General features: G+C 39.3%; 2 protein-coding genes across 9 annotated transcripts in view; one reads left to right on the top strand and one right to left on the bottom strand.

The window, feature by feature from the left end:
- Positions 1–24,952, bottom strand: part of PCID2 (PCI domain containing 2) — a 107,023-nt gene that overhangs the window by 69,017 nt on the left and 13,054 nt on the right. For 2 of the 8 annotated variants that reach the window (XM_058186833.1, XM_058186832.1), the window contains 2 exons: positions 14,105–14,238; positions 11,112–13,549 (listed from right to left, as the gene is read on the bottom strand). The exons of 2 other annotated variants lie outside the window; for them this stretch is intronic. In XM_058186833.1, coding sequence (XP_058042816.1) covers positions 13,486–13,549; positions 14,105–14,238 — 198 coding nt within the window. In that variant the 3' untranslated portion in view covers positions 11,112–13,485. Of the gene's footprint in view, positions 1–11,111; positions 13,550–14,104; positions 14,324–18,627; positions 19,413–23,917; positions 24,335–24,952 lie in introns of those variants that run through there. 4 more of the 8 variants (XM_058186831.1, XM_058186837.1, XM_058186838.1 and 1 more) reach the window with 4 other exon arrangements.
- PROZ (protein Z, vitamin K dependent plasma glycoprotein) lies at positions 14,335–23,780 on the top strand. The gene is made up of 6 exons (XM_058186841.1): positions 14,335–14,554; positions 16,945–17,058; positions 18,441–18,572; positions 19,234–19,310; positions 21,186–21,300; positions 22,693–23,780. The coding sequence occupies exons 1-6, from the start codon at positions 14,485–14,487 to the stop codon at positions 23,208–23,210; spliced, it is 1,026 nt and encodes a 341-aa protein (XP_058042824.1). The 5' UTR covers positions 14,335–14,484; the 3' UTR covers positions 23,211–23,780.

Here is a 24,952-nt window from a genome sequence, read left to right as displayed (position 1 = left end):
GCTTTGGAACTACTCTCCTATTTATTACAAATCAACATTCCCAAAAGATGCAACAATATTAAAAAATACGGAAGACCATTCTTACTAAATGCATCATGAACTCAAATCTACGCAAACCTAAAAAGAATCAGGGCCTGATTATATAACTCTCCTATATGCCATATTTCTGATACATAATTAGGATATTTTACCATAAAGTGTCTAAATATGCATAAACGTTCATAAATATGCCTCTGGTGGCTCAGACTGGTAAGACAGTCTGTTATTAACAGCAACTGCTTGCAATTACTGCAGGTTCAAGTCCCACCAGGCCCAAGGTTGACTCAGCCTTCCATCCTTTATAAGGTAGGTAAAATGAGGACCCAGATTGTTGGGGGCAATAAGTTGACTTTGTATATAATATACAAATGGATGAAGACTATTGTTTGACATAGTGTAAGACGCCCTGAGTCTTCGGAGAAGGGCGGGATATAAATGCAAATATATAAATATATATATATAAATATATATATATAAATATATATATATATATATATATATATATATATATATGTATATATAAAGTGGAGGGAGATAATTGCAAACCTCTCCTGAGAGTCCTCTTTTTCTTAAGAGAAACAGCTTAGGGTGCATCTCAAATTCTTAAATTTTGAGTACAGTAATATTTTTATTCCAGCAACTATGTCCCAGTAGAAACAGAGATGAAAGACTTAAATGCAAAACACACATCAACTGAACTAATATTTAGTACAAGAAAGTTGACAAAGTTTAGGCAATTAAGAACAGAAGGAATCAATAGAGCAGCCACAGCTGTGCAAACTATTGATTTAATATTGCCAATAGTTCTTTGTAATATGACTCAAAAATGGATCTATTTATGGTACCTCTTCCAGCTTATTTCTGAATATAGAGATCTAAGATACTATTAAATACCTACATCAGTGATGGCTAATCTTTTCTGGACCGAGTACCCAAAGCATGCGTGCACTCAAACCCCCAAAATGCAATGCACATGTAGCCCCTGCGCATCCGCCCCACCCTCACACATGCGTGCACGCATGCCCCTGTGTATGCACGGCAGAGACCCAAAGACCAGCTGTCTGATGGGAGGCACGTGTGCATGCGCAGCGGAGCTGAGCTGAGCTGGGACGACTCGCGTGCCCACAGAGAGGATGCTGGTGCCATCTCTGGCACACATGCCATAGGTTCGTCATCACTGACCTACATAGTTCTTGTAATTTTTTTTTTTAATTTGAATTTATATCCCGCCCTTTCCGAAGACTCAGGGCGGCTTACATTGTGTAAGGCAATAGTCTCATCCATTTGTATATTATATACAGAGTCAACTTGTATTGCCCCCCCCCAACAATCTGGGTCCTCATTTTACCTACCTTATAAAGGATGGAAGGCTGAGTCAACCTTGGGCCTGGTGGGACTCGAGCCTGCAGTAATTTTAATTGCAAGCAGCTGTGTGTTAATAACAGGCTGCATTAGCCTGTTGAGCCACTTCCCAGCCCAGAGCTAGAATTAGAAGTTTCCCTTCTCAAGTTTAGCTATGTTAAGGTAGAATAGAAAAGATTACAAAAATCAATAGGGCCTCTCTGTGATACAGATGTTGTTACAATGAATTGCTCAAAATGTTAACCCTGGGTCAACTCTGTTTCTACATTCATTCATATATATGTCTTTGCCAACTTTTCTATTGTAAAATGACTTGAACTGCTAGAGGGCACAGTGATTTATGATTTTAATGGTGCAGAATTTTGACATCCTGCTGGAGAGTTATGTTGGGGCAAGAGGAGAAGGAACTGACACTATTAAATAAACATGCAGATACAATATAAATGTAGCAGAATTAACATGCTTTCCAGGTTTACTAGCACACTAACTCAAGCTTGAATTCAAGCCATATATTACAGCTTGCAGGCACATAAACACTGACTGGAATCCAAAATCTTGAGTAACAAGAAAATTGCAGTTTGTGTTTACTTTAACCACAGACTCAAAAAAATAATGTTCCCTTACATTACCAGTAAGTGAAATACTCTCTTGTGAAGTAATGCATTTCATTTTCAAGTGAAAGTGTAGCAGTTAGACCAAGAACCATGGAGACTTTTAACCAGGGTTATCCTCACCATGGAACTCTGCCAGATGATTTTCAGAGTCGTTATCCCAGTTCAAGTTACCTTACAGATGATTGTGGCATGGAAAAATTGGAGAAGGGAATGTTAATACTCCACTTTCAGTTTTAATCTTTTAAAAACAAAATAAAAATGCCTATTATATCAAGCCATCTGGCTCAGCAGAAGAATATTCCCATTTTAATGTAGGAAGCAAAATACATTCTTTTTTTTCTTTTTTTTAGATGGTTTGGGTAAATTTACAACAAAACGTTTCATGCAAGGATTTGCAGAGCTCAGATCTCTTCTAAGCTTTCTTCTCTGGGCTTCAATAATGAAATAATGGGACAAGATGAAAGGACACAAGAAAACCAATCTTCATCTGGTCCAAGGTATATTAGACAAGGTCTCTCCTTGCAAAATGGAGGGATTGTTTTTCTTTCAACTAAAATCTCCTGAGCACAAATTCACTTGTTGACATTCTATTCTATGCGTCAATAGCAAAGTCCAACATTCTTCCAATGTTATCAGCAAAATTATGCTGTCAGCTTGGGACAAAACCTTCCCATTGAACATCTGTACAGTTCTGGGAAGGAAAGAATTATATGAAGTAGGTCATGGCACCCATGACTCAAAATGATTTTTCATGCATATTTCGAGCAGGCTAAATAAATCTATTCCCCTTTTCAATACACTTTTGGTATCACACAAAATGTTTCTCTGATCGTAACCTTGCTTTCATTCCTAACTAGGATCACATTCTCTTCGTGATGTTGTCACACAGCCGTCTCCTAACTCTATATCACTACAACCTCATCTTAATACTAAATTAAAAATTAAGATGAAAAGATATTGATAGAGCTTACTCTATTGAAATTGTGTTTTTCTAACCAGAACTTGTATATATGTGGGAGTTGAAGTCCACAAGTTTTAAAATTGCCAAGATTGGAGACCCCTGCCTTTGTGGATGGGACCCACAACCTGCCTTTTCTATTAGAGCTGATGGGATAGTAGATGCAATTGGGAAGAGATGGTCCCACTTACTTGAACCTTCAATGACAAAGCTGACCCTAAAGGAACACCTAAGTACATTTTTTACAATGCAATTTAGAACAAGTCAACCACCACACAAAAAGTCTCTATCCTGTTAAAGAGTCAACCTGAGCTTTTTGGGTTGCCCTTTCCCTACAAGGAGTCAAGAACTGACTCAGAACGGGTGCAGCTTGATTTAGTTAGATGTTCAGAAAAATATAGAAGTGAGTACCAACAATATATTGATAACACTTCACCCAAACCTTTGGTAATAAAATAGTGACATGAAACTGCCAAGTTGTAGAATCTCAAGTGTCCATTGCTGAAAATTTGCTTAAATAAATTGCTTAAAATAAATTTATTTATTTATTTATTTATTTATTTATTTATTTATTTATTTATTTATTTATTTATTTATTTATTTATTTATTTATTTATTTATTTATTTGATTTGTATACTGCCCTTCTCCCAAAGGACTCAGGGTGGTTCACAGCCAATAAAAATACAAAAAATACATATAACACAGGTTAAAAACAATATAAAAAACTAATTCAATATATGGCCTAAAAATTGGAATAAAATTAAAAACCCCAATTAAAAACCCTGGCAGTCTCTGAGTCAGGCAAAGTCGAACTTATCTTGCTGAAGTCACTTTCTGGTCTCCTGCCTGCTCGGAGGACTTTGTTAGGACTTTGGGCAGAGCTGCAGAGGCAAGCCTGATTCGGATTTCCCTGACCCGGCCGTCAGCGGAGGAGTGGGACACGACTCCCTCTATCACCTGTGCAGCCGCATTCTGGACCAATTGGAGCTTCCGGGTGCCCTTCAGGGGGAGCCCCATGTAGAGAGCATTGCAGTAGTCCAGGCGGGATGTAACAAGGGCATGAGTGACCGTGCAAAGGGAAACCCGGTCCAGAAAGGGACGCAACTGGCGTATCAGGCGAACCTGATAAAAAGCTCCCCTGGCGACGGCCGTCATATGTTCTTCTAAAGACAGCCGTGCATCCAGGTGGACGCCCAGATTGCGAACCCTCTCCGTGGGGGCCAACGACTCACCCCCAACAGTCAGCGATGGAATCAGCTGACTGTACCGGGCTGCCGGCATCCACAGCCACTCGGTCTTGGTAGGATTGAGTTGGAGCCTGTTTCTCCCCATCCAGACCCGTACCGCCTCCAGACACTGGGACATCACTTTGACGGCCTCGTTGGGGTGGTTAGGGGTGGAGATGTACAGCTGAGTGTCATCAGCGTACAGATGACAACTCACCCCAAAACCACGGATGATCTCACCCAGCGGCTTCATATAGATGTTGAGCAGAAGAGGTGAGAGAACCGACCCTTGCGGCACCCAACACAAGAGGCACCTCGGGGCCGATCTCTGCCCTCCTGCCAACACCATCTGCGACCGGTCAGAGAGGTAGGAAGAGAACCACCGATAAACGGTGCCCCCCACTCCAAGTCCCCTAAGCCGCCGCAGCAGGATACCATGGTCGATGGTATCAAAAGCCGCTGAGAGATCTAATAGGACTAGGACAGAGGAACAACCTCTGTCCCGAGCCCTCCAGAGATCATCGACAAACGCGACCAAGGCCGTCTCCGTGCTGTAACCAGGCCAGAAACCGGACTGGAACGGGTCCAGATAGACAGTTTCATCCAGTTACTGGGGAAACTGTCGTGCAACCACACTCTCAACAACCTTCACCACAAAATGAAGGTTGGAGACAGGACAGTAATTTGCTAAAACAGCTGGATCCAGGGAGGGCTTCTTGAGGAGGGGCCTCACCACCGCCTCTTTCAAGGTGGTAAGGAAAACACCTTCCACCAAGGAGGCGTTGACAATTCCCTGGAGCCAGCTTCGTGTAACCTCCCGGGTGGCCAGTACCAGCAAGGAGGGACACGGGTCCAATAAACATGTGGTCGCATTCAGTCTCCCCAGTATCCTGTCCATGTCCTCAGGAGCCACAGTATCAAACTCCTCCCAGTAGCAACCCCAAGACCTGCCTCTTCCACCTCGCCCAGCTCTACCCAATCTGAGTCCAAGCCTTCCCGAATCTGAGCGATTTTATCGAACAGATATTGTCCAAACTCTTCAGCACGCCGATGTAAGGGGTCCTCCACTGCTCCCTGATGAAGGAGCGAGCGGGTCACCCCAAACAGGGCGGCTGGGCGATTATCTGCCGATGCAATGAGAGTGGAAAAATACTCCCGTTTTGCCACTCTCATCGCCACTAGATAGGTCTGAATTTGAGACCTTACTAGTGTCCGGTCAGCTTCGGAACGGCTGGCCCTCCAATTACTCTCTAGGCGTCTTCTCTGGCGCTTCATCTCTCTCAGCTCCTCGGAGTACCAAGGGGCTAGTCAAGATCGGCACCGGGTCAGAGACTGCAAAGGCACGACACGATCTAGAGCCCTATCCCAGGTGGCGACTAGATCTCCAGTCGAGCCGTGGGCTGAATCCTCAGGGAATGGCCCAAGCTCCCTTTGGAACCTCTCTGGGTCCATCAGGTGCCTGGGATGAAACCAGCGAGTCGGTTCTGTCTCCCTGCGGTGAGGGCTGGTGGTTCGAAAGTCGAGCTGAAGGAGCTAATGGTCTGACCATGGCAGGGGTCTAGTAACTAAATCCCCTAACTCCAGATCATTCAACCACTGTCCAGAGACAAAAATCAAGTCCAGCATGTTTTCCCCAATGTGGGTGGGACCATTCACTAACTGGGTCAGGTCCAAGGCCATCATGGAAGCCATGAACTCCTGAGCCGACGCGGATGCCACCCAACCGATGGCAGATTGAAGTCCCCCATGACCATAAGTCTGGGGGTTTCAACTGCCGTCCCGGCGATCACATCCAGCAGCTCAGGCAGGGTTTCTGTCACGCAGCAAGGAGCCAGGTACGTGATCAGCAAACCCACCTGCTTCCCCAGGCCCCACTTCACAAGGAGGGACTCACATCCAGCTATCTGTGGCACAGTGATCTCCCTTGACTCTAAACTCTCGTTAACAATAACCGCCACCCCCCCCACCTCTACCCTGGGCCCTCGGCCGATGGAATGCACAGAAACCCGGTGGGCACATTTCTACCAGGGGAACCCCCCCTTCCGTGCCCAACCAGGTCTCCGAGATGCCCATCAGATCCGGGCCCCCCTCCTGTATAAGATCACAAATGAGGGGGGCTTTATTTACCACAGACCTGGCATTGCACAACATCAGCCGAAAGCCCAGCCTCTGAGGATTCAAGCCACTCGGGGAACGGGAAAAGTCCGTGGGATTTAGTTCTAATTTCATAATTTCATAATTTAGTTCTAATTATGTCAATATCATTGTCAGTATCCACTGGTGATAAAAAAAACCGTTTAATTTTGCTTACTTCTTTATCACAAGAAAAAGCAAATTCAAAGCAGCCTTGAAATGTGTTTTATGTTTTCTCCCTCTGGTGGATGCATAAGACAAAACCAAGAACAATATGCACTAGAAGTGTATTGATATATACTGTACATGCTATGATATATCATATTTATATACCATTTAATCACTAATATGTTGCCTTGCTGAAAATTCTACAGAACGATATTTTATAAAAATGATAAAACTATACACTAAAACAACATACATGAGGAGTATTATATCTGCTGTAATCAACTCCAGCACAAACAGCTACTGCCAATTATATGGTATCTTGTGCTACGAAGACTTTATGGAAGTCTTGACAGCCTTCCTGAATGGTAGTAGAAAAGAGCCATCCAATCAGTGGAGGAAAGCTGTTCCAGAATGAGGGGACTACAACCAGGGGTGAAATCCACTTACCTTCACTACCAGTTCGCAAATGTGAGCATGAGTGTTACGGTCACATGGGCCTCCTCCACACATGCGCAGACCCTTCTGCACGTGCACAGAGGGTCAAAAACGGATGTGATGATGTCTGGGCGGATGGGCCGAGCCTCCCACTGCTGGTGCTACCGGTTCTCCCGAGCCACTTAGAACTGGCTGCATTTCACCACTGGGTACAATCAAAATCAACAATGTCGGCTGGCAGCCCCCAGGAGCAGGGCCTTCTCTGTTGGAGCCCCGACGCTCTGGAATGAACTTCCTCCTGGCTTACGCCAAGTACCTGATCTTCGGACCTTTCGCCGTGAGCTGAAAACACATCTATTTATTCAAGCGGGACTGGCATAATAGTGTTATTAATTTTAAATTGGGTTTTTATTGCCTTAGGGTTTTTTAAATTTTTAAATTTTAATATTGGCCTTATTGTAATTTGCTTAGTTTTAAATTTTGGTTTTAAATTGTATGTATATCAACTTTTTATCTTTGGCTGTACACCGCCCTGAGTCCTTCGGGAGAAGGGCGGTATAAAAATTTAATAAATAAATAAAAATGTATGTCTACAACATATCCTCAGCAATGCAATCCCAAACAAGGACACAACCATTTAACACTGGGCAGAGTTGAAAGTTAATCACTGCTGCAAGGAACAATAATTAAATTTTGACAATAGTAAAGATGGAAAATAAAATAAAAGACCAGTTAGACTAGCAAGGTGCATATTTATAAACACATCTGTTTATTTACAGCCCAAAATTACAGCTATGTGAAAAGAGGATGAAAAGTTGGAATTTAATTTATGTAATATTATATTACATAATATTATTAATATAATAATAATATATTATTATTCACTTCAACATTTTTATGTGATTGCCTATTTCGTAAAGAATGTGTTTTTAGCAAATATGGAAACAGTGGTTTGTTGAAAGAGCACATGTGCAATTTATTTTTTAATATCATTCAGGAAAAATTTGTTCATAATTTGTTATGAAAGAAGTAGGAGGAGGACAGAAGGCTGACATATAGCTACTTTAATTTGGCTTTAGGTGTCCAGTGAGCTAAGTTCAACATACTGAGTCAAAGGCATACACACAAATTTCAGTGAGCAAAGGTTAAGACAACAATTTTTGTAAATTGTTTCTTACAAAATTTTTTCCTTTTTCCATTTATGAAAAATAGTTGCAAAAAGAGGTTTACCATAGTTTCACATGGTGCTGGATGGCTTCAAAAAAGGGTTGGACAACTTCATGAAAATCATGGGATCAATGGCCATTAGCTTTGATGGACTTTGATCCCCTCTGAAGACATCAGTTGGGAGACCTGTGGTCTTTTGGGGGGGCAGGTGGTTGGCCACTGTGAGAACAAACAGCAGGAGTAGATGGGCCAGTGATCTGATCCAGCAAGTCTCAGGTTACGCTCTTATATAAGATATGATAGCAATAGCACTTACTTACATACCACTTATATACTGTATATAGTGTTTAACAGCCTTCTCTAGGTGGTTTACAGTGTAAGCCCCCAACAATTTGGGTCTGTATCTGTGCTTCTCTCTTGGAAGATCTGCACAGCTCTATTCTCTGAAAAGTTTTGACAGTTTGAAAAGTTGGACAGCCTGAAGGAGAATGTAAAATCAGAGCAATCCCCCTTGAATAGGAACTTATGATAAGCCTAAGCAGACATGAAAATAGAACTTTTATCTAAAACATTTTCTTTTTAAAAAAATCCTCTGGGTTTATGCAAAAGCTAATCCTGACTTAATCCTTTGGAATTAGGAGTCTGTACTTCAACTAAACACTCCGTATGAAACAAAAATAATATTTATACGCATAAAGCCTACCTTCTATTTTATAATACAAAAAAAGTTAGAAGACATACAATAGAAGAGCTGGAAAAGAAAAGAGGTAAGTTTGAAAAGGGCTGTTATATCAGTGAAGGACTTTGGGACAATGGTCTGAGGCCCCAATTAGCAAAAAAGAAACAATCCGTTTTTTCCATCCCTTCTGCCTGTGCCAAGTACCTATTGAATTGTGTTACCCTCATTTATGAATGAGTTGTTGTTATATGGCCGTAATGGCAAACCTATGGCACATGTGCCACAGGTGGCATGCAGAGCCATATTGGTGGGCATGCGAGCGTTACCCTAGCTCAGCTCCAGAAAGCCTCCTAGAAAGCCTCTGGAGCCTGGGGAAGGCAAAAAATGGGACTTCCAGTCTCACCAGAAGTCGGGAAACAGGCCATTTCCAGCCTCTGGGGAGCCTGTGGGGATGGGAAGGCTGTTTTCACCCTCCCCAGGCGAAAGCCTCTGGAGCCTGGGGAGGGTGAAAAACGGGTCTACCGGGCCCACCGGGCCATCACATGCCAAAAGTGGGGGGAGCACAGGGGGTCGTGTATGGTGGGTGGGGCACATTGAATTATGGGTGTGGGCATGCACACGCATGACACCCCCCCCCCCGCATTCCCCCTGCTTTTGGCACGCGACGGCAAAAAGGTTAGCCATCACTGTTAGATAGGTTGTTAGATGTGATGGGTTTCGCCTCTGACTTCACTGTCTTTCCCTTTCACCCGGGGAAGGGTCCACCAATGAAGACATTGCAGCAAGAATTACGAGGGCATTACTTAAAGACCTTGTCTCCTGGTCTTCTTCTGGCTGTTCTTCTTCATCCTCCTTCCACATAGCTTTTGGGAATCACTCAAAATGATCATGTAACTTGCAAGCTTCCTTGAATGGGAATGCAAGCTGCCTTGCTCCTGAGCAATTGGTTATCTTCTAGTACTTACAGAAGAGAAGGTAACCAATATGGGGGAAATGGCAAATAAGCAAAAGCATGCTGTTTTTTTCTTCCTGAAATGGAATAGTGATGGTCTCCTGTACCAACTTTGAATCCTAGGCAGAAGTGAGTTTAAAAACAGACAAGCTAGAAGTGAATCTAAGTGATGGGTATGAAAGGAACTCAAAAAAAAGTGTGAGAGAAAGGACCAAAAGCAGAGAGAAAAATGGTTAAGGTAGGATCTACATAGTGACCAGCAAATTGAGGATATTTATATACCTTTGAGGTTGTTCTTGCATAGTGCTGGAAGAAGAGGAAATATTATTTTGTATTGTACAATTAATTATGACTTATGCGTATCTCACTCATAGGCTGAGATTGAGACGAAGGCCACATTGTGGGAACATAGCTGAAAAGGATGCTGACTAGGCATAACTAAGTAGTGCTAAGGGGAAGTGGAGATAGGACCAAGCCAAGTTACACAACTCACATAAACTAAACATGCTTGCAGCCCAGACTTATGTATCTCCACCACCGCATTAAATCAGTGTTTAGTGTTCAAAATTCAGTATTCTGAATCTTTTTTTTATCAATTTTGATACATTAATGGAAAGAATTAGATGGATTCTTGGCAATATAGAATCCTTGTGAAAGGAGAAAGAGAAATAAGTGATGCAGTTGGGAATAGAAAATATAATTCTGGATTTCTGCAGAAGGAACAGAACGTAGAAAAGCAGACATGCTGGATAAATATGGAGGAAAGTCAAGGCTTTAGGAAATTCATACATTTGGTTTATGTAGAAGTCAAGAAAAAAGAGACGAGAAGAGCAGAAACAAGAAGCAGCATAATCACAACATGGGAAAGATTAAATATATTGTACCCATCCTGATTCAGTGACTGTGCTACATTTCAATGGACAAGTGATTAAACAGAATGGTTGCTAAGTGAATGCATGAAAAATAAAGAGAGAGAGAGACAGACAGACAGACAGAGACAGAGACAGAGACAGAGAGAGAGTGCAAATGGGTGGAAGCTTCAGAGAGAGACATTCAGACTCAAAATAAGAATTTCCTGAGAAATTCTAAGAAATTCTACTAAGCAGTGAAACACCTTTCTAACTGAAGTCATGGGTGCTCTGTGTCACTAGATATTTTCAAGCAAAAATTCAACCATTTGTCTGTGATGGTCAGGGATTCCTACAATGGGTCAGGACAAGATTCTCAGACTACAAGATCTCTAAACCCTCTAAATCAGGGGTGTCCAAACTTGGTCCCTTTAAGACTTTTGGACTTCAACTCCCAGAGTTCCTCAGCCAGCTTTGCTGGCTGAGGGACTCTGGGAGTTGAAGTCCAAAAGTCTTAAAGGGACCAAGTTTGGACACCCCTGCTCTAAATAGTTCTTCTAACTAAGCCTTTTACTCACCCACAAAATTAAGTGCAGCCTTTGTAGATGAATCTCTCTGACTATTCCCTCCTTTCCTTACCTTCTCAACTGTTTGAGCTCTAACTTACTGCTGGAGAAATGGGGCACTGATCCCCCAAAGGAACAAATTCTTTTAGTCCAATTTCTTCACAGGGGCAATGCTGATGCTAACCTTCATAGCACAGCTGCAGCTAAATTCCACTTAAACTCTTTACAAACACCTCCAAAGAGAAACAGCAAAAAGTAGTGAACAAGAGACATTTAACAGAAAACTGGAAACCAGAGGTACCACTGGGACCTGACATATTTATTATATCTAAATATTATCTTTATTTTAGTAGCTTAAAATTGTATTATATTTTTAATACAATATTTTTTAATATTATAAAATTTGTATTATAAATACAAATTCAATAGATCCAGTGGTGGAATTCAATTTTTTTTACTATCGGTTTTGTGGGCATGGCTTGGTAGGTGTGGCTTGGTGGGTGTGGCAGGGGAAGGATACTGCAAAATCCCCATTCCCTCCCCACTCCTGGGGGAAGGATATTGCAAAATCTCCATTCCCAAGCCACTCTGGGGCCAGCCAGAGGTGGTATTTGCCAGTTCTCTGAACTACTCAAAATTTTCGCTACCGGTTCTCCAGAACATTTCAGAACCTGCTGAATAGGACCCCTGAATTGATCCTTGTGAAGCAGATTAGGATAAGATTTTTTTTAAATATGACAGTACAACACCATTCCCACAGTGATCACAAGCATAGTGTTGTCTGCTTGTCTCGCTAACAGCAATGTGGAAAATATTCTGCCTGTGAAACTTAGGATTTTGCCATCAATGACATTTATCTCTGTACTTAACCCTTAGTAGAATATTCCTAGTAGCTTGTCCCTCTCTCTATATAAGACTCTGAGCAGCTGCTATGGGTTGCATCTTCTACCCATCTGTTGATACAGTACAGATACAATTGATACAGTGCTTATGATACAGTATTTATATCGAAGGACAAAGTCAGAAGGACATGTATGCACATATGCAGTTTGAAAATACATATTGGTTCATCAGATAAAAGGTAGTATAAATGCCACAAGTATTTGCTCAAGGTTTCTTTTTCTTTTAAGTGAAATCTCTAATTGTTGACACTCTGTGTTGTCATTGCTCGGCCTCCTCTTTTTTGAAGCGGGCTTCCAAAGTTGCACTTTAAACTTTGTTCATTCTGTGTCTTTATCAAGGGCAGACAAAATTCAGCAAACTACGCCTAGGGAACCAAAATGGGAATTCGCAAATGGATAATACGCTTTTTCTCATTTGTATTTATGGCTCACTCCGTAGACCTGACAGGTAGGAAGTTTTGCTCACATAATATTAACTCTTTCTTTTCAAAAAAAAGAAACAAGAGCACAAGGAAAGGATATACTAACCTCTTATTACTCTATACCTTTAAGAGTTAATTCCCCAATAATGTTTGTTATTGCACAGGAGGGAAAAATAAATTAGAAGGAAGCTTTACATTAGTACTAGCATTCAGAAATGACTCATGCCATTTATCCCCTAATAATAAAGTGAGAATGCAATCCAATGCATGATACTTAGAAATTGTTCTATTTAATGCCATAAGACATGCTGCCTAGTTAAGGGTAAACTTGAGACAGAAAGTTCAGTTGTAAAACTAAATTAGTTGCATTTGGGTTTTACCAGAAAGAAGTGGGCCATAGGAAGGAAACGGAATATTTTGCTCTTCTCTGTCTTATTTTCTCTATTGCTATAGATATTCTACCAGTTCCAGGGAGGTGTGCTTGGAAAACGAAGCCTGCAGATTTGTTCATATGAAGCATTGAAACAAAAATAGCTTCTCATACCTAGAGACATATTTCTGAACAAAAATGAGAGCCTTCCCAACCCCATTCAATTTTATGTTATTCAGCACATAGGTGGAGCTCAAAGTTGTTGCCATCCCATCCAATTTACCATTTTAATCCAGCAGCACCAAACATTTTCATTTTGCCATTATTGAAGGAGAATTTTGTGCAGAATTACCATATTAATTTTTGCAGATGCAAACCATAAGTAATCCTCCCATGTACCATCTCCCCCTTTCATGGTATTACGGTATCATCCAACCAGTCATCTTCCAAGGGAGGCTATTTTCCCTCTATTCCAGTTGTGGGGCACAAAGGCATGGGGCTGTTTTAAATCTTTTCCACACTTGAGCGGATGGGCTGAGATGGGGATGGATTAGGTTTCTGATTTTTCCCTTGTCCTTCTCTTAAGTGTTCCTGAAAACAGAAGATGCAAATCAAGTCCTGACAAGATCCAGGCGTGCTGCTTTTATGTTTTTTGAGGAAATTCTCCAAGGGGATTTAGAAAGAGAATGCCTCGAGGAAAGGTGTACCTATGAGGAAGCAAGAGAGGCTTTTGAAAACCCAGAAGAAACTGTATGTATTTTCAAAATCACTATACATTTCCTATACAGACAAGTTAATTCCTTTATGAGCCAAGCCCCCTTGATGGCATTTCAATCGAAGTATGTCCACAGCTGTAATATCTGAAGACAATTCATTCTGGAATCATTCTAAACCATTTCTATACAAGTGCAGAACGCTTAACCAAGCTGTTATATTTGCATTCCACATAACTCAGCCTGACACCTGTTGACCACTTTAAGTTAATGCAGGCATGCCTTCTCCACTTCAAGGTTTTAATTTTTATTTTTAAATATTTTCCTATGTTTTATAAATAATTCAACGTGGTGAACATACCTAGCACTCCTTCCTTCTCCTATTTTCCCCATAACAGTTGGGTGAGAGAGCATGACTGACCCAAGGAGTCCCAGCCAGCTTTCTTGCCTAAGGCAGGACTAGTACTCACAGTCTCCTAGTTTCTAGCCTGGGTCCCTAACCCCTAAATCAAACTGGACCAAATGTTTAGTGGGAGAAAGCAAACAAACCTGGAGGAATCCATCAATCCCTGCTCATAATACGCAGTATCATTTGCCAGTACTGTTCCTATGAAAGGAGCATATTTTATGTTGATGTTGTTTTCGGTCAATTCAGAGAGTTGGCTGTGGGGAAGAGCCCCAAACTGGAAGACAGTACAGTTAGTTTTCTGCAGAGCACAGAAAACGTACAAGGGTAATAATATGTTCGTGATTTGCTGCAGCCTATCTCTGCAAAAAAAAAAAAAGAGGAATGGCATAATCACATCTATATCTATTTGGGAATAGGACTCAGAGAGTTGAAAGATGTTGACCAAATGCTAAAAACTGGTAAACTTTACACTGCATTATAGAGCAGCTGTCTTATATCCCTTACAATCAGTCATTTTTATATGTCTGCAGTTGCACAAGAAAACAGTTACATTTCTTTTTTCCAGGATGAATTTTGGAGTGTCTACTTTGGTGAGTACCCAAGAAGAAATTTAGAAATACTTTGTAACTGAAGAATTCTCAATGTTTATGTTATCTTTTAAATCAACAGCTGTGGTGGTATAATTTACTATTCTAAAGGACACCCAAGAGAAGATGCTGCCATTAATGCAAACTTTGCTTCTTTATTCTTAGCCTTTTTTGGAAGGGAGGGAGGGAGGAAGGAAGGAAGGAAGGAAGGAAGGAAGGAAGGAAGGAAGGAAGGAAGGAAGGAAGGAAGGAAGGAAGGAAGGAAGGAATTCTAGTCAGTGCTATTAATCCAGACTCATTGCTTTAAAATGAAAGTTTTCAAACTGTTCCAGGCTAGACTTGCAGCAGTAATAAATGAACATAGAAATATTGTAATTTAGTATTTTCTTTTAAAAAGAATAGTGATGTTTGAAGAGTCTTTTTTAAATGTTTACTTTTTTCATAAATCATGCTCTCCATTTAAATGGAGTGCTCATTCCTGCACTCACTTTGTTATGCTTATTTTTACAACAGATTTATCCCTAGGAATACATTTTTGGTTTATTTATTTATTTATTTATTTATTAAAAAGTTTTTTATTAGTAATTCAAATTAAAAACAATGGACATGGTTTAACATCTCTGGTTTTAAACATTGTCATCAAATTTAAGCTTGTAGATAATACACTTTCTTATCTTTGTATAGATTTACATTACCTTACATTTCAGATATATAAGTTATTTCCTCTGTAACAGCTACATCAATACTCAATATAATCATGTCTCACATACAAATTTAACATACAAACTTCTAAACATTCAATACTCCTCTATCTCAGCATAGGAATACATTTTTGTTTCTTGTTTGATTTGCTTTATTTTTTCCCCAGATAAATACATAAAATCTTTCTTTAGAAAAACACTAAGCTTTTTCAGAGGCCTTACTAACAGAATAATCTCAAATCAGCTGAGAAGCATTTCAAAATAATCTTATTTATGCATGTTTTTTTTAAAATTAGCTTGAATTTCCTTTACAAGGGAAATTCAGGCTGATTTTATTGATGGCAAAACAAGGGACCTGACTAAAAGTAGACATTCATTAAAATTTAATCAGAATAAAAATAATTTGTCTAGTTGCACTTGGAAGTAATCCACATGTTGGTATGGTGAAACTATCTCTGAATGAAGCAGAGGGTCAAACTGTGGTCTGCAAGCTAAAGACAGTCTCAGCCCCGTTTTTGCAGGCAGTGGTTATTTCAGATCATGCTGCCTAATTATTACAGTAAAATGCAAAAGGAGTGATGACTGTAAGTTAAGGATTTTGTTAAACAAACAAGCAAATGTGCAAAAGCTTCTTTCTACCAGGCTTACATTTATTCCATTTCTAAACAGTATCAGAAAACAGTAGAAAACAACATTTTTTTCTAGTCCTAGTCCCCAAGTGATATTCCTAAATTTCTCTTAGAAGATGATTTTTTTCCCAAAAAATTATTTCTCCCTTAACAAGTTGCTTATATAAATATAAAAACTAAGGACAGAAATGATGCAAGCAGAATTTGATCTGCTTGAGTTGTAAGAGAAAAATATTTTTCAGATATGTTTAGTTTTCACCTACCTTTACCTGAGCCTATTGGTTTCTTTTCAGAATATCTGAGATCTGACCTTTGTTGTACTTTTATTGCTGCTGCTTTTTTTCATATGAGTATTTTGGCAGATGTGTTGCAGCCTTACCAGGCATCCTATATCTTTTAGGACTACTCACATTCAGGGATCCCATGACAGGAACCAATGGTGGGGTGAAGCCCATTATATCAAAAAGCAAATAAAGGGTTTTGTTGCCAACAACCATGTGTATTGAGACTACAACTGGCCCTGCTGGTTAGAAGTTTTTTTGGGGGGAGGAAGGATTCCCAACTCATCTAAAGAATGCCTGAGTGGTGAACAGGGTTCAGCCAGTAGTGGGATTCAAATTTTTTTACTATCGGTTCTGTAGGCGTGGCTTGGTGGGAGTGGCATGGCATGGATTGGTGGCCATGACAGGGGATGTGTATTGTAAAATCTCCATTCCCTCCCCACTCCAGGGGAAGGTTACTCCAAAATCCCCATTTCCTCCCAATCAGCTGGGACTCGGGAGGCAGAGAATAGATGGGGTCAGGGCCAGTCAGAGGTAGTATTTACCAGTTCTCCGAACTACTCAAAATTTCCGCTACTGGTTCTCCAGAACTAGTCAGAACCTGCTGAATACCATCTCTACACTTGGCATAGAAGAAATTATTTCAAAAAATAATTAAATTAAGCCTAGGAAACTCTTTTGGAAAAGTTGCTTATTAGCTTACAGATAAACATATAAAGAGGAACAAAATATAAGCTCCCTTGTTAGAAAGCTCTAAATGCAGATGTTCTTTTTTTCCCCAGGTGGTATCCGGTGCTCTTCCAGCCCCTGCCTTCATAATGGTGCATGCAGGGACACTATTCGCAGCTACACGTGTGACTGTAGAGATGACTTTGAAGGAATAAACTGTGCTTTTGGTAAATCAACCAGAATGTGTGCCATTAATTCTTATGAGAAATTAGTAATGGTTCAATAATGGAGGTACTAAAAGGAATATAGTTAGCTCTCTTCCAATATTAGGTGTCATAAAAGAACTTATAAGCAATATACAGTCACAATGGACATTTTTCTCTTTAAACCCTTCTGTTTTGCAAGCAGATATTTGTCTGGGTCTAGAAGAACTCTACTTCAAAAGAAGGGCTGGGATCCACTAGAGGCTCATTAGATAAGGAGTGGGCACCTGATTTTGCCCAGTTCCCCTTCCTCTGCAGCATTTCAGGAGATTCCCACCCTCCCCATACATTTTAGGAGGAAAAAAAGCTTGCTGCCAAATTGTTTTGGTGGCAACAAGGACAAGAATGCTGACGACAGGGTATTATGTATGTTTGTTGCCTGGAATAATAAGCTTGGGATAAAAACCTAATAAAATAACATAAATAGTACTCTCTCTTCTTTTTCCCAAATCTCTTGCCATGGTTGAAGAACTCTCACTTCTCTTTACCTTTTTTTTTCTTTTGGACTACACTACAGACTTTTTCCTTGCAATATTGTCTTTTTGAAGACAAACCACACAATAACACTCATAAGATTTTCCATGGGTATTGTGCACATGCATTTGCAAAATGAAAAGTACAATTAATTTTTAATAGGTCATCTATTTTTCTGAGGGCAGTAAAAGCTGAAAGGGGAAAATGATTTAAAAAGAATTAGTCACAGCCCATTTAATGATATCATTATCTTGCCGCACTTCATAGAAAACTACACTGTTGTCGCTGTATTTTATTCATACTGTAAATGAACTGAAGTTCTGCTTAATTGGCGCATTGAAAATTACGGCAGTGTAGAATGTTTTGGCTGGAGATACAAAATCATTTTGCCAACTATATACAAATCAGCAATTTTAGTCCATTGTGGGGCTTTTTCCACTCTTAAGTTTCTCAAATCTACTACCAAAAATTAAAGCTGACTCTATGCATGTGATTCATTCCAAAATTAGTCATACTATAGTCCGAGAAGGGTGGCAAATAACAATGGGACTTTATACAATGTTTTCAGTGAATCTTCTCTATGACCAAATCAGGGTGCCACTCATCATTCTCCAGAGCACAGCCGCAGTTTTTGATTCAAAAAAAAAAACCTTACCAATAACTTATGGCAGTTACAAAGAATCTGTATATCTCACAGAAATAGAGTCTGGCAAATGGTATTCTCAGAAATAAATTGAAAAAAAATAATTGCCACTAAAAAGAGGACAAATATTAGAGAAACAAAGTCCTTGCTGTTTTTTTTGCGGAATAACTTGATTTCTTACGTCCCATTTCATGTTTATCTTGTAAAAGTGACATTTTATTTTCTATAGCTAAAAATGAGTGCCGCCATGAAATCCACACAGGGTGTCAGCACTTCTGCTATCCGGAATTCAACTTTTACCGTTGTTCATGTGCCCAAGGCTATAAATTGGGGGAAGATGATAAATCATGCATTGCAGAAGGTATGTAGACTTTTTTAAAAGAAATCTTGAAAGGTAACCCAGGAGTCAGAATTGTATGCATATTAAACAATTGAACTGAAATTATCTCTGGTTCATTTGTCAGTATCTGAAGTTGCATTAAGGACTGGGAGATTATGTATTGCAATAATCCCTTCATTTAATATCTGTGCAAAATGTAGCTCACTCTAAACATAACAGGCAATGGAAACACAACTCATTGCCATTCCTTTTAGAGTAGGCTGGGTCTCCAGTCATAAGGAATAATGAACAGTTTTGATTCTACTGCAGCTTTGCTCTACATCTACAGAAAAAATCAACTATCAGAAAACAAGAACACACATAACAGAATAACAGAGCTGGAAGGGATCCTGGAGGCCTTCTAGTCCAACCCTTTGCTCAAGCAGGAAACCCTATACCTTTTCAGACAAATGGCTGCCCAATCTCTTGTTAAAAACCTATGTGTTGCATCGCCCACAACTTCTGGAGACAAGTTGTTCCATTGATTAATTGTTCTTGCTGTTAGAAAATGTCTCCTTATTTCTAGGTTGCTTCTCTCCTTGATTAGTTTCCATCCATTGCTTCTTGTCCTGCCTTCGGATGCTTTGGAAAATCTACCCATTAAAAATGACATTGTTTTTTTTTTCTTGCAATATATTGCCAGATGAATGTGCCTGTGGAAGATTTCAGGAACCTCTTTCATGTCCACTCATTCCAGCTGACAAAGAATTCCCCTGGCAGGTACCCAAAGTGATGGAGGAGCTCCTGATTTGGTCTGGCTGTTGGGGCTCAAATGGAAACTTGTAATGCTTACAGGTGGTCAAATCCAAATCCAAATCATGACTGTAGATCAGAAAAGTAAAATTTAAAATATAAATAACAAAACAAAATTAAATTAAATTAATTTAGGATAGGGCTCCTGACCCATGGGCGGGTTTGTGCCACACGCTGGCCACGCCTGGTTTAGCGAAGGGGGGAAAAGTCACAATAACATCACGTGACGTCGTGACATGAGTTTGACACCCCTGGTTAGGGGGTCAACTGATACCATGTCTTTACTGTTGCCCACTAATAGATGGCACTTCTCCCTATTTCACCTTTGCATCAGATAATAATTTAGTACAATACAAAACAACTGTTTCGCATGGAAATTGTTTGAGGACTGGTACTATATATAGTACTTCCACACTTGTCGATAGTAAAGGGGGGGTGTACTTATTTATTTTATTTATTTATTTGTCACAACATTATATATAAGCATAAGCATGAAATAACTATACGATATATAAACATATATATATATATAATCATAAGTATGTAATAACTATATGAAATTGGATAAAATCAAAGGGAACATTAGGACAGGAACGATAGGCACATTGGTGCTCTTATGCACATCCCTTACAGACCTCTTAGGAATGGGGTGAGGTCAATAGTAGATAGTTTTTGGTTAAAGCTTTGGGGATTTTGGGAAGAGACCACAAGAGTCTGGTAGTGCATTCCAGGCATTAACAACTTTGTTTTTTTCTCCAGAATCACATGGCCATATTTCATGTATAAGTGTTATATTTTATCTTGTATTTAGCTCTAAAGGATTCTCCCCTTAGGCTGGAGTTAACATATTCAAATAATTCACATATTTCATGGTAATGAACATTCTGGAGCTAATTCTGACCTTTTGGCTACGATGAAGTATAGTGCGCACTGTTTAAAACTTTGTGGCATCAGAGAGAGCATCCAATTCTTGTATTATTTTTGGAATTCTACTCAAACAATGGCAAACAACATTTTTTAAGAGAATTAAAGCTGGGTAATCCTTCTTCTTCTTATCTATTTGTGATTTGCATGAATTTTTGCTAGTTACCTAATCTGGATTTCTACCCCATATTTCTTACTAAATCCCATCTGGCCATAATTCAGCATAACCCAAATGTTGGCTTAAAATCATGGGTTTGATAGCACCTTTTCCAACTAACAATTCTTTATTCAAATGCCAAAGCTGCTATAAGCTGCACAGCTTTTCTCCTATATTGACTTACCAACTATCCAGTTCATAAAGACAACGATTACAGCTGCTAGTTAGTTTTCCTTATTAATCAATGTTCCATAAAACTGCAATATCAGAAGCAATGGGGAATGAAATAGCAACATATCCTTTCTAGTGGATGTATAGGTAGTCTTCGACTTACAATCGGTCACTTAAGTAAACATTCAAAGTAACAGATCCCCAAAAGGTACCTATGACCCAGTTCCTGAATTTTGACAATCAGGCTCACCTATGGTCATGTGACACTATTTCGTGTATTCAGCCAGCCCACATTTATGGCCATTTGCAGCATCCCATTGTCATGACGATTTATGATGGTTTTGCCAGAAAGATGTGATAACTTCCAGCTTTCGGAAAAAACAGCAAATAATGGGCTTGCTTAATGACCACAGTATTTGTTTAATGACCATAGATTCACTTAATGACAATGGTGATTTGCTTAACTGCCACAAAAAGGTCATAAAATTAAATCAGCCACGTGATGACTGCTTTACAATGACTATTTATGACCATAATGGGCAGGCTACCTATAAGGAGCAAAAGAAATGCTCGTTTGCTTTGTTTTTAAGGTCTTGCTGTTAAATTCAGAAGGAAAATGGATCTGTGGAGGTGTTCTCCTGAAAACTAATTTTGTATTGACTACAGCTGAATGTGCACTGCTGTCTCCCGTTAGTGTTGTGATTGGTAAGTAATTTAATAACTATTTCTTTCAGTTTTGGGAATTTCAAAGAAATAGAAACTCAAATATATCAAGTCAAAGTATTAGTAGACTCAGAATGTTCACCTGCAAACTTGCCATGCTACAATATGTATGATGGATGGATGGATGCATTGATGTATATACAGATGCATGGATGACAGACAGACACTATCACCTTAACTGCTAACACCTGGACAATTTTGCCTAATCTCAAAAATTACTGTCTGCCATCATTAATGAATTAATTTGGAAGAGGGACTTCATCAGAAAATCCCAGGGCTAGTCTAGAAAGTCCAAGAACATTGTGAAAGGTAGTGATGACAAAATGTTTTTCAGTCTTCCCAAGAAAATTGCATGGTGCATCCATATCACCATGAATCAAGCTTGAATCAAGGAAGCTTTTTAATCTTTTATTTTAGGCAAAAAACCAGAGAACAACAAAGAAAAATTAAGGAAAAGCAACCTTGCATTTCCCCAGCACAAACATGCATCATGTAGCCACAGTGATGCTAAAATATCACCCAGAAACTTATCTTTTTAAAAAAAATTGTATTAATTGAAATGTCACAAGATTACTGAGATTTCTGTCTTCTCACACAAGATAAGACTGGGTGTTAAAATTTCACTTGATTTGGTAATCTGTGGCCATTTATTTATTCCTCCCTACTGTCAGTGAAGGTCATGTAATGTAGAAAAGTTGTCAAGCTGTGGTCCGGTGTGATAGTGAATATAATCATTGTTATTGTTCCCTATGTGGCAATTCCTTTCATACAAGTTGCATCATGCAAGAAATGATGGGTTACAGTGTGTTTGCTACCATCTGACTATAGGTATTTTTGCAGACACTGTTCCAGTCACTGCAGCCCCCCCTCCCCAACCACAAGATCCTCCTAAGTGTGACAAAAGGTTGCCAACATAGATATTCCACTATGTGAAATTGGTGCCACCTCTTGTCTCTTCATGATGCTATATAAAATTAGTGGTTTCACACCACTTATTGGTAGGACCAGCTTCGGCTACGTACATTATTCTTATTTCAGCCCTAGTTAAATAGGTCAAGAGCCAACATGTATTTCTTTATTTTCTACACTTTCTCCAGGTGATTGTCTGAGCAAAGAAAATAAATTTTACTTTGTTTTTACTGAACCTCATGGATCCCAAAAGAGATGCATAATCTATAAGCATTACTACACTAATAACTTCAGTTGTATATACTGAAATGTTTTCAAGACACCGTTCCTCTCTGTGCTTATTTTTCTCTATTCCATGATATTAGCAACTTAACTGGCAAGATGGCATTTTTCATTTGTTTAATGTAAACCCAGTCAAAAGAAAAGCTATTGTAATGACCAATGAATACACTTTTACCTGTTCAGGAATCACCAAGCTGCAAGGACTGAATCAAGTAATACCAGTGAAAGAGTCAAATATACACCTCCGCTATGACAACACCACTGGCGAGAACAACCTGGCTTTGCTTGAGCTTAGCAGCCAAATTGACTGCGACAGGAACCATCTACCCATATGCATTCCAGAAAGGGATTTTGCAGAGCACGTGTTGATTTCACAAATGGAAGGTAGCCTTAGTGGCTGGAATGCAAACAGAAGTCACCTGACACCCTCCTTGATACAGTGGCCTATTTCCTACCTCAGTGAGAACGATTGCAAGCAAATTCTCAACAGAAATCTGATAACAAGGGAATTCTGTGGCCGCAGTCAAGCGCAAGCCAAGGAGATGCCTGTGGGAGGAAGTTTTATTGCCGTTCCCTATAAAGGAACATGGTTTCTCACCGGAGTTTTAGAACCATGGGCAACTGAAACAGTTAACTGGAAAACATTTATATTTACCAAGACCTCAAGATATGTGATGTGGTTTAAACGAATAATGGGGTAATGAAATATAAAAACAAAAAATATATAGAAAATGAGTATCCAGCATATAACATATTCAAGTTTGAACCACTACTGTAAATATGATGTATGCCTATCTATGAAAATAAAACTTTTTTGCCTTCCATGAACAAAGCAATATTCATTACATTTGCCTCTGTGGAAAGATTTCATAGAACATCCAGAGATAGAATCAGTATTTGTTTCCAATATAAATCAATTATCAAAGTACTAATTTCACTGATTGTGAGATTTGGTATTAAATTATCTTTCCCCAGTAATATGTATCTAATTTTGTATTCTCTTCAGGAGAATAATTTCTGAGATCACTGTTTCCAATATATAAACATGAAGAAATGCAAAGGAGAAAATCTAGCACAATGACATCATCAAGAATTTTATCATTCATATCACCATAAACTAGATTCATTGTATGTGTCCTGCAGATAATGAGACGCTTAATAGAAGCTCTAAGTTGCCTTATAGGTGCTGAAGTTATATTAACAACACAACAGCCAGTCTCACTGAAAGTACCCTAAATTTACAATTTAAAAAATGTAAAACATCCAACTATTATTTTTCATTTTCTACATTTAATTAAACTTTGAAAGATATAACACATTAAGTCATTACATGTTTTTTTAAAAAAATATTATAGCAATATTAAAATTGAAAACATCAATTATGGTCATGTTATGAATCACCAGAACGTTATCAACAGAATACAATGCTGTTTATTCAATTTGGGATTTTTATCAAGAAAAATCCAGAGATACAAAAATCCTGATGAAACAATGCATAGTTCATTTTGTACCTATTCTGAAATTTGTCTTTCAGAAGGCGGTTCTGAAGATTACAGAGAGGGGATCATAATCATTTCCTTTGAGTGGCAGAAAGTAGTGGAGCCATTCCTTCTCTGTACTGCAGCAATCTCTTCAGCATGCCCCTCTTTGTCCTAAATGCAAGACTGTTCCACCTTTTAAAGAGGGCTCCTCCAATCATAATCCCCGCCCAGGAGCAACATTCCTCCATCTCAGTTCAGCAGACAGTAGAAAGTGGAGGAAAAGGATTTTGCTTGCTAACAACAAGCTTCTGATGCTGATGTGATATATAGCCCTTAATATGACCCTGGTTTGGGGAGAAAAACCCACAAGCATCAGCCTGGCAAATTTAGAATAATTTACATATATCTCTTGGGTGTCAATATTTATTTAACTATGTATATTTTTCAATGTATGCCATTTTTGAAAGATTAATTACAGATCAAAGCAATATTATGCACAGGGACCTGCTGTCATGCAAGGTTGTGTGATTTAGGTACTAGATAATTTGAATAAGGCATGTACAGGGCACAGGGCTAATTTTTATTTTGCAGCAATATTCAAGCAGGAAACAAAGTCACTGCAAACAAAATAGTGTTAAGTCATATTCTGAATTAATGCGCCTTTTCCTGGTCTTGAATAAATATCATTATCCCATCACCCACCCACCCAAAAACAGATTTTCTTCTTTTGCACAAGTATCTCAGAAGAAAGATAATCCCAAACTGGATCCTTAATTCACAAATCAGCAGTTACAATTTATTCCATTACTCCCAACATAGGCCCAAATTATCTCCAATTTAAGAACTGCTGTTCTAAATCAACTTGGCATCCTCCAGATTACTAAAATATAAACACATGTATTTACAAAGTTAAATCCCAGAATTCCAAATCAAGATGATCTTTCAAGGCACCAGACCTGGAA

The sequence above is a fragment of the Ahaetulla prasina genome, chromosome 5, assembly GCF_028640845.1.
Source record: "Ahaetulla prasina isolate Xishuangbanna chromosome 5, ASM2864084v1, whole genome shotgun sequence".
In the NCBI taxonomy this organism is placed as follows: Eukaryota; Metazoa; Chordata; class Lepidosauria; order Squamata; family Colubridae; genus Ahaetulla; species Ahaetulla prasina.
Note: the sequence above shows the minus strand (reverse complement) of the source record. Positions and strands in the feature narration are given on the sequence as shown.

What these genes read in the sequence shown, in the direction of transcription:
- PROZ (XM_058186841.1), top strand. Translation starts at nt 14,485, where the DNA reads ATGTCTGCAGTTGCACAAGAAAACAGTTACATTTCTTTTTTCCAGGAT. An exon ending in ATTTTGGAGTGTCTACTTTG is followed by an intron (nt 14,555 to 16,944) that starts GTGAGTACCCAA and finishes TTTTTTCCCCAG; the next exon opens with GTGGTATCCGGTGCTCTTCC. An exon ending in TAAATCATGCATTGCAGAAG is followed by an intron (nt 18,573 to 19,233) that starts GTATGTAGACTT and finishes ATATATTGCCAG; the next exon opens with ATGAATGTGCCTGTGGAAGA.